Here is a 10,227-nt window from a genome sequence, read left to right on the forward strand (position 1 = left end):
AAATGCTATGAAATATATATATATATATATATATTTCATAGCATTTTAATTTAAAAAGTCTTGTGCAGATTTGTACAAATCTGTGCAATTAACTCATCATTTTGCACCGTGGCCCTAATCCTCTTCCATATCATTCCACTGAAACAGTTTTTTTTGTTTGTTTTATTACACCGATTCACAATTGTTTTGGCATTGTCTTGAGACACTTCTCGTTGTGTAAAATCTTTCTACTCGTTACTCATGAAGCCAACCAAATACTTTCAATGCAATGTTCCCTCCTGGCTTTATATAAAGCAGCAATACAATAAACACAATTAAACTGGGTTGCTTTCAATTTGATGCCAACTATTTTAAGCGATGTGTCTTCTTGGAAAATATTGATAAAGATGAACATTCTCCTTGCTTGTACTTGAAGATGTATTTTTTGAGAAAGGCGTTGGATTTTCACCACATTGGTTAAAGTTGTAGCTTCTGTGAAGTTTTTTTTTTTTAGATGAATAATCCTGTATCCAGCTGTTGTTTTGAAAGCCCAGGCTTGGGGTGGAGCTGATTCTGCCTTTGGTGACGTGAGCTTCTGTTGTTTGAACTGCCACGAGTAAAGCTGAAAATGCCTTGGGTGAGGCGTTTCGTTAGAGCCCTGGAGCGCTGGCTGCAGCTCTGCTAGTGACAGATGGTGATAACCATGAAGAGACAGGTCTTTTAAGCGCTCAGTGCACTCATAATAAATGCTGTTTGCAGCATGCTTTCAACCACGTTGCATTCCTGTATAGAAAGTGCAGGGATTTCTGACTCTAGGATTCCAAGCAGGGCTGTGCGAATTCATCTTGTGCTCAAATCCAAGACTGCGTTTGCTAACAGTCGCCACGGACCTCTCTGTGCCCCAGAACCATCCGAGACTTGATGATAGTCTCTTTCACAATGGAGATGGCATTGTCTTTTTTAACTTATCAGTTATTTTGCCGTTAAAAGTATTCAAGTGTTTGACAACAGCCCCCTAAAGTCTGAGGTTTTCTGAGGGGTGTCTTACTTAAGTCAAAACTCTGGGTGAGTTCATAAATCTTGGACGCTAGCTGATGGAAATGATTTCCATAAATGGGAGTTGTGCTGGCAAAACAAGTCCCAATGAGGAAAATTTCAATATTGAGTTTTTATCATAAAATTCTCTAACTCAAAAGCTTTAAAATTATATTCTTTGTTGAACTTTGACAATTTATTACCCGACCTGGCAGCAACAAACTAGTTTTTATTAAGCGCCCATTGAAAGGTGGACGCATCATAGTATAGTCTACATTAGTCTGCATGTTGGTAAACCTTTTTCTATCCCGTCCATAACTTCTGATATGCTCAAGATAATTTAATGATGATGCATGTGTGTATCAAGTTTCATTAAACTAAGTGCTACATGCACTTTTCACAAGATCTTTGCTTGTCCAGTATGTGGTACTCTTGTTTACATGTTTATTTGAAATATGTTTGTTTTATTGGTCGATTGATGTCATTGAAAATTCCAGCCCTGTATTTAAAAACAGGAATGCCTAATGTTCAGTCACATTGAACTTTATGTGAACAGATATCTTGGCTTTATGGCAGCCTGCAGAGAAAGACGGTCAATTTCTAATTGACTAAGTGTTATAAGACAGCAATATTTCTGAAAACATACCTGGTTACAGAACACTTTGCTTTAAAGGAAGATTATTTTAGTTATGGGGTGGCTTGGTGTTTTCACAGACTTTTTATGCAAAAATCCACAAGTTCACTTTTTTACTGCTTGTTGACTGACTTGTTTTGTAGCACAGGTCACAAATGTATTATTGTATGACTGAAGCAACATTTTATAAATATTTCCTCTACTAATAATAAGCTCATTTCACTGTATTTCTCACGAGCATCTTTATTATTTCATTTCTTTGTGCCCTCAGGAGCGTCTTCTGTTGTCTTTGCTGCCGGCTCACATCGCCCGTGTCATGAAAGCAGAGATCATTCAAAGACTTAAAGGACCAAACTTTGGCCAGATTGAGAACACAAACAACTTTCACAACCTCTATGTCCAAAGACACACTAATGTCAGGCATGTAAATATTTATTCTGATCACCACTTTCATAACTATGAGGATCTGCACAGAATAACTAACTGAGATGTGAAAGCCTTACAAGCATAATGTCTCCAATACATATTTATGGATTTGAAATTTTCTTTGCTGAAAAATGTAGAATATAATTATAGTTTATGAATAATTCATTATTCCATTTCCAGTATACTTTATGCAGATATAGTTGGATTCACGCGGCTTGCCAGTGACTGTTCACCTGGAGAACTGGTGTACATGCTGAATGAACTGTTCGGTAAATTTGATCAGATTGCCAAGGTAAACACCTGAGCTTGATTACATTTCAGCTAATCCTGATTTAAAGATGTTGGAAGGGAAATAATAGATCTTGCATGCAAACTGTAAACTGCAATTTGTTTTATTCTGTCTTACTTTACAGTTTTACAAATCTACACAACATGTTGCATAAAATAACTTTATACATTCAAGTGTCATAGTATTATCTTCTTAAAGATACTTTTTGTGAAGTTTTAGACTTCACATATTACTGAGTTTTTTGTCTCTCGCTGAGGAGCGTAGAAGGGGAATTGGAAATATTGTCTGTCTGTGCATGTTGTCAGCATAACTTGAAAAATAAATGAAGTACCAACTTTCATTTGGATGTGTGGCTGCATTTAGGCATACTTTTTTTAAATTCAAGATGGCCCCCACCATAAAAATGTATATGTAAACAGACCACCCCTATCATTTGAAGAATCAATGGTCAGCTTTCTCAGTTTACATATATTCCAGGAGAAATTTAATAAGTTGACCTGTTTCAAGGCTAAATCGGGGAGTTGGATTCAAATAAGCCATAGTTGTTGATATTTTTTTCAGGCAGACTGTTATTTCTTGTCAGCCTTGAGTTCTGCTGGTACATTTAATCCAAAATGGCCAGATTTGTGGGCATTCCCCTGATCCATGCTTATTAGCACTCTCCAAGGTTGTCCCCAACATGCTGGCGAGTCCCAGAAGCTGCAAGTGGCCTGTGATTCTCTCAAATCATTTCCATTTTATGGTTTAGGTTGTAAATCAGCTGATTTTGAGTGCGCGAAGCACGAACCAAATCTGCAGACATGGTTGGAAGCTTTGCCATGGCCGAAACTGCTGACGCCATCTTCTTTAATAGCCACTAACATAGGTATCTGCAGGTGCCAAAAAGCAGAAACCCTGCTGTCATGATTCCAATATCTTCAGCGTCCTCCTGAGACAATACGGAAAGGCACATCAGCTCCATGACGTATCCTGCCGCGTGTGTCTCAGCGGGGCATGAGAGTTCTCCAGGACCCTGTCGCTTTGTAGAAATGTTTTTATCGATTTTGTTGAAAGTTCAGCTGACCAGATCCATGACAGTAGTTTACATTTCGGAAGATGTGTAATTCGGTGCTCTGATACACAAGATAGAGTGAAAAAGCAGGAGGAGGACAGGAGAGGGAAGACATGCGTCCATCTTACATGAGAGCAAGTGGTGAAGAAACTGTGTTTTCTAGTTTTTATATTGCTTAAAAGTATAGATTCCTTAAATGATTAGGGTAGCTCGTGGAAGATTATTCTATGTTGGCCAAGGCCACCACTGGCCACCCCTTGGCTTCACCACTGCACCAGGTGATGGATAAAACTGCTCCCTCCACTCTCCAGGATCTGTCACTCTGCCTCAGACAAGGAAAAAAAAAAAACTCCCTCTGTTCTTCTCCACAGTATAACTCCACTTGAATATCGTACACCAAAAACATTTAGGTTTACTTACATTCTCTGCCCAGTCCCTGTCCAGAAAAACACTCGTCTCCAAAACTACAAACATTCACTGTTCAAATCACTCAGAGACAGGGGACATCGGAGTACTGCTTGTTAATTTCTTGAAGCCCAAGATCTCTTATATCATTAAATAATTATTTATAATGAATATGAAAGATGATGATAAACTTCCATCTTCATCGAATTTTATTAACAAGCCAACTTAGCCCCTAGACATTTGGTTTAATGCAGAGATGATTCCAGTTTTTGTTTTTCACCAGCCGCACAATACAAAATATCCCATCCACCAGGATAGATAAGGTTTTAAATTCTTCTAAATTCATTTAGCAAAATCAAAATTAAAATCTACCTGTACAGCCGGCCTTTCTCTCTGTATCTATAGTTATCTCGTGTGCTCCTTTTTCTGTGCAGGAGAATGAATGTATGCGGATCAAAATCCTGGGTGACTGTTATTACTGTGTGTCTGGCCTCCCCGAGTCACTGCCGAACCACGCTAAAAACTGTGTCAAAATGGGCCTGGACATGTGTGAGGCCATCAAGTGAGTGATGGTTCAACAGCTCTGCAAAAAAGTAATGGCTGTTAAAAACATGTCTTTGTATCTGGTTGTACCACAGCTTTGTAATTACTACTGTTGGTTTTATTCTTAGAGATGTCAATATTTAAATGAGAATCTGCTTCAGTTGAAGCTAAAGATAATTATTGTACCAAATATATATATATATATTTTGTGTTTCAATACAGTCAATAAAATCAAAGCTGTTGCTCTTTTCTTCCTCCTTTTTCGGACAGGGTTGGTTGTATCTGTGATGGTTTTTGTTCATATTTGTCTGTTTTTGATTCATGACAGGAAAGTACGAGATGCTACAGGGGTGGACATTAACATGCGTGTTGGTGTACATTCTGGGAATGTCTTGTGCGGTGTTATTGGACTTCAGAAATGGCAGTATGATGTTTGGTCACATGACGTCACATTGGCTAACCATATGGAGGCAGGAGGTGTACCGGGGTGAGTGAAAAAGATGTCATAAGATCCAGACACGTGTCTCAAAGAAGGTTATTTTATTACTCTCCATCTGCACAAGGTTTGCCTGTCTGTGATAAATAACATCCTGAATCACTGATTTTATTACTGGAGGGCCATTAACTGAACAGTTCTTTGTCAGGCGAGTGCACATCACATCAGTGACCCTGGAGCACCTGAATGGTGCCTACAAGGTGGAGCATGGGGATGGACAAGAACGAGATCCTTACCTAAAGGAGCATGGCGTCATCACCTACCTGGTTATCAACCCAAAGGTGCACGTCTTTGTTTAAAAAAATATTGGACAATATATTGAAGGAAATGCTATAAAATGAGAGGATTTCCTTGTTTGTTTAGGTCGAGCATCGGAGCCCACAGCATCATTACAGACCCAGACACGCACTGTATGGAGCAAAGATGAGAGCCTCCGTCAGGATGACCCGCTACCTGGAGTCATGGGGAGCAGCCAAGCCCTTTGCCAACCTGCACCACAGGGACAGCATGACTAACGAGAATGGCAAGATCAGCACAGCTGTGTGTATTTGATTTTTTTTGTTGTTGTTTTACTGGAACATTTTTGTGATGAGAACAGGAGCTCATTTGTTGCTGCTGCCTATAGCTCTGTCTTCTTGCTCTGGTTTTAGGATGTGCCATTGGGACAGTATCACTTCCAGAGAAGATCAGAAAGGTAATCCAACCATTTCCAGAAACATTTTGCTCGTTTGCATTATTTTCAACCAACATCTTTTCAAGACACAAACATACAAAACCAGTTTGTATTTTTACTGGAGACATTTTGTGTCTGAGTAATTCTCAGTCAACCTAAAAAGGTCTCTCTGGTCCTCCTGAGACATTATGGGATGTATTGAAATCTGGTTGTTGTTGTTACAGGACGAAGTCTCAGAAGAAACGGTTTGAAGAGGAATTCAATGAAAGGATCATCAGAACATTTGATGGAATAAATTCACAGAAGTAATTGTCGTAGTTCTAACATATTTTTCCAAATGTTTGTATTTTGTGCATGCAATGTTTAAATAAATCATTTTAGGTCATTCCATTTCTGATTTGTTTTCTAAAATTACAAGTATTGGTTTTGTTTTCTAGTTTTTATCTAAATTAATTTTTGATATCCTTAAATAAACTTCTGTAAAATTTCAGAACAGTTAAAAATACTTGTTCCACAGTATTACACATAACGTTAAAAGCTTTAATTAGATTTTTTTTTCTTTTGCCTTCAGACAGTGGCTCAAGTCTGAGGATATTCAAAGAATATCACTATTTTTTCACAACAAATCTCTAGAGAAAGAGGTAAGACCCTTTTACTCTTGGGTTAAGAAGATGTAGTCGGTTGTTTTCCTTAGGTTACTTTGCAATTTTAGGAGTTAATGTCTGAGTACATAGTAAAATGTCTGGTGTGTATTGAGTATAATTAAAGATCCATTTGCTGATTTTATTATTTATTTTTCCTTTTTTAGTACCGAGCAACAACCTTGCCAGCCTTCAAATACTACGTCACCTGCGCCTGTTCAATATTTGTCTGCATTTTCATTGTGCAGATTCTGGTCCTGCCAAAGTGAGTGACCTTTATGCTATCTACATTAAAAAAAATAAAAAATCTGCTCATTGTATTAGTTTATTTGATTGCATCTGACATTTAAGCCAATAAAATCAATCAGATTTGTGTTTTTGTAGGACAGCTGCCTTGGGAATATCCTTCGGAATGGCCTTCCTCATCTTGTCTTTAATACTCTTCATATGTTTCATTGGACACTTCCTGGTGGGTTAATTTATTGGGCCACTTTTCCATGCTGCCACTGTATATTGAAAACTCTTTCTGCAGAATGAATGCTCTGTGTATTAGAGCTCATGTGTAAACAGGGCTGACGTTGTGTCATGAAAAGTGATAAAAGTGACCATTTGTCAATTAAAATCCCTCTAACGTGACCCTCATTGGTACTTGAGTGGCCTAGGGACTAGAACAAGTCCTTAAAAGTGCAGGCTTAGTGGTGCCCAGTACCATCATCTCTAGTGTGTTTGTACTTATTTTAGGAGGCAAATATTCAAACAAATTTTAGGCAATGTAAACACAGATGCTGTTGTAATTATCTTTATCATTTTAAACATTTAGGTTGTTTTATTTTAGGTTGCTGTTCTATGGTTTATTATCAATTTTACAATGTTGCTCTATAAATAATTTTAAAGGTCAAATTATCAACCCCAGTCTCTGAAACAATGGTTCCTTAATTAGGTAAATGGCTTAATGCATTCTTATAAGTTATCTAAAGAACATTTTGAGCTTCAGTAAAGCAACAATTAGCTGTGCTATTTAAAGATACTGAATAGTGAAGGTATTATGAAAGGAGGAGGTCTCTCTTCTTTTGTGCTCCTTTTTGTATGTTGATTCATTTTATAAGTCAGTGCCTCTCCAGTCTTCTAGATCATTGTTGCCAGTTCCAGTCCTGGTTCTCAAGACCTCCTGTCCTGGATGGTTTCAGGGGTGTTAAACATAACCTTGACTCAGGATTCCTAGCCAATTATAGAAATTATAGACCAATATCTAATCTAACCTTCTTCTCAAAAATTCTAGAGAAAATAGTTGCAGGTCAGTTATGTGATAATCTGCAAATAAATAATATATTTGAATAGTTTCAGTCAGATTTTAGAGCTCACCACAGCATTGAATCTGCACTTGTGAAAGTTGCAAATGATATTCTCATGACCTCTGATAATGGGCAGGTGTCTGCACTGGTCCTGTTAAACATCAATGCTGGATTTGATACAGTTGATCATAATATTCTATTACAGAGACATGAATATGATATTGAAATTACAGGAATGGCTCTAATTTGGTTAAAATCATATTTATCCGATAGATTCCAATTTGTAAATGTAAATAATGAGTCTTCATCATACACCAATGGAGTTCCTCAAGGTTCAGTGCTTGGACCAATACTCTTTACCTTATATATTCTTCCATTAGGTAAAGTTATTAAACAGCATGGGATAAATTTTCATTGTTTTGCTGATGATGCACAGTTATATTTGTCCATGAAACCCATTGAATTCAATCAGCTACTTGGACTACAAGCATGTCTTAACGACATAAAAACCTGGATGACCCTAAATGTTTTGCTTTTGAACACAGACAAGACTGGAGTTTTACTTTTTGGACCTGAGCACCTTAGGAATTAATTATTTTGTCTTTCGCCGTCCTTGAATGGCATTAATTTGGCCTCCAGCTCTAATGTTAAAAATCTTGGTGTTATTTTTGATCAGGACATGTTTTTTATCCCCCACATTAAAAAAGTTACTAGAACCACCTTCTTCCTACTGCATAATATCGCTAAAACTGGAAAGTTCCTGGAGAAACTTTGGCGGGGACTGCCTATTTATTATTAAATATTATTATTCATAATTAATAGTAAATCTCAAGTATTAATATTAGTAATTGTTAATGTTATTATTTGTAATTATTAAAACAAATAATTAATAATTTGTTAATTATTTTTACTAATTAATAATAATAATAATAGGTGCTAATAGGTGCCTTCGATGCATGTTGAACCAAAATGGCTCCTGACGTAACTCAGTTTCTTTGAAAAGTTTTTTCCTATTCATTTCCTATGGGAAATTTGTCATTTTCGTTAGCAAAATATGTTGCCATGGTAACACCAATTGCCAATAAAAGTAATGGCACACATCTCGGAGCCGGGCCAGTCCTTTGGATATAACTTTTGTGGGGGTCCACTTTGTGGTTTGGGCCACATTAAAGTTGAAAAAGATACTCTTTTCAGGTGTAGAATAATAAGTGGGCAGTCACCAAGTAGTTCCTGGAGTTGGTGAAATATTGTGTCTTTGTTCCCAAATTACTTTGCCATGGTAACTTGAAATGCCAATAAAAGTAATAGCACACATCATGGGGCCGAGCCGGTCGTTTTGATATAACTTTTGTGGGGGTAGACATTGTGGTTCGGGTCGCATTAACAGAGATAGAAATGTAGACTCACTTCCAAGGTGTAGAATAATAGGTGCCTGCCATGCATTTGCATGGCACTCCCCAATTAGAAACATCTAAAAATGATGCAGAAAAACTGGTTCATGCATTTGTCACATCTAGACTGGACTATTACAATGGTTTATTATCTGGGTTTCCAAATACTTCTTTAAAAATTCTCAAGTTAATCCAAAATGCTGCTACCAGAGTCTTAACTGGAGTTAGTAGAATAGATCATATCTCTCCAGTTTTATCTTCTCTCGACAGGCTCCCTGTCAAATCTAGAATTTAATTCAAAATCTTACTTATAACCTACTAAGCTCTCAACAACCTAGCTCCATCTTTTATTACAGATCTTACTGTTCCATATTTTCCTAACAAAGCACTTTGCTTTCAGACTGCTGGATTACTTGTGGTTCCTAGAGTTTCCAAAAGCAGAATGGGAGGCAGATCTTTCAGTTATCAGGCTCCTCTCTTGTTGAACCAACTTCCAGTTCTATTTCATCCCTCCTGACCGCCAGAGGGCGGTGCTGAAAGCACTGAATGTTCCCTTCGCGCATGCGCTGATTCGAGTAATAATACCAACGGAGTCACAGGTGTGACACGGATGACCAATCAGAGGCTATATAGCCCGACGTCATCCGCTGCTCTGCTCCTATTTTCTTCTCGCGCGCGGTTCAATTCAGGGCTTCAGCCCTTTGGACCTTTTCTGAACTTTTTACCGTCGTCGGAAGCCCGACTGCCCGTCTGCGGGAGTAGCGTGTTCGCCCTCCTAGGGCTGCGACGGTTTAACCCTGTTCAAAGGTATTTCTGCTGTTTCGTTGGGAACTACGGCTGTTTCCGCCTCTCCCAACTTACAGCGTCTGACTACTATGTGTGTGATTCAACACCGGTGAGTAGTTTTCCTTATATTTCGCCGTTGGTTAGCGGTAGCGTTCGCTCCGCTAACGCTTGTTAGGAGACCTCCAACCGCGTGGTCGGCTGGACTGTGCTCCGACGTTGTTTATGACTACTATGTGTGTGATTTAACACTGGTAAGTAGTGGTTTTTTGCTTATATTTTGCTATTTGGTTAACGGTAGCGTTCGCTCCGCTCTTGTTTACTGGAGGCCTCCAACCGCGTGGTCGGTTGGACCGTGCTCCGAAGTTTGTTTATTACGTAGCCAGCTGAGTTTCTGGCCTTGTTTTATTTGGTGAAGGCGAGTGTTCTCACCCCCTCTCCCAATTGTCCTCTTACCAGCTGAGCTAGTGGTGCTAGCCTCTCTGAGTTCTAACCTTGTTTTATTTGGTGAAGGCGAGTGTTCTCACCCCCTCTCCCAATTGTCCTCTTACCAGCTGAGCTAGTGGTGCTAGCCTCTCTGAGTTCTAAC

At 38.5% G+C, this 10,227-nt stretch overlaps 1 protein-coding gene across 1 annotated transcript in view; it reads left to right on the forward strand.

The window, feature by feature from the left end:
• Window positions 1-10,227, forward strand: part of adcy2a (adenylate cyclase 2a) — a 61,907-nt gene that overhangs the window by 30,911 nt on the left and 20,769 nt on the right. Inside the window, exons 5-14 of the mRNA XM_037677264.1 lie at window positions 1,920-2,068; window positions 2,255-2,366; window positions 4,254-4,381; window positions 4,691-4,849; window positions 5,007-5,139; window positions 5,222-5,398; window positions 5,509-5,552; window positions 5,756-5,836; window positions 6,103-6,172; window positions 6,340-6,437. Of these exons, the coding sequence (XP_037533192.1) occupies window positions 1,920-2,068; window positions 2,255-2,366; window positions 4,254-4,381; window positions 4,691-4,849; window positions 5,007-5,139; window positions 5,222-5,398; window positions 5,509-5,552; window positions 5,756-5,836; window positions 6,103-6,172; window positions 6,340-6,437 (1,151 nt within the window). The remainder of the gene's footprint in view (window positions 1-1,919; window positions 2,069-2,254; window positions 2,367-4,253; window positions 4,382-4,690; window positions 4,850-5,006; window positions 5,140-5,221; window positions 5,399-5,508; window positions 5,553-5,755; window positions 5,837-6,102; window positions 6,173-6,339; window positions 6,438-10,227) is intronic.

This window comes from Nematolebias whitei, chromosome 5 (assembly GCF_014905685.2).
Source record: "Nematolebias whitei isolate Nwh7 chromosome 5, NemWhi1, whole genome shotgun sequence".
Lineage (NCBI taxonomy): Eukaryota > Metazoa > Chordata > Actinopteri > Cyprinodontiformes > Rivulidae > Nematolebias > Nematolebias whitei.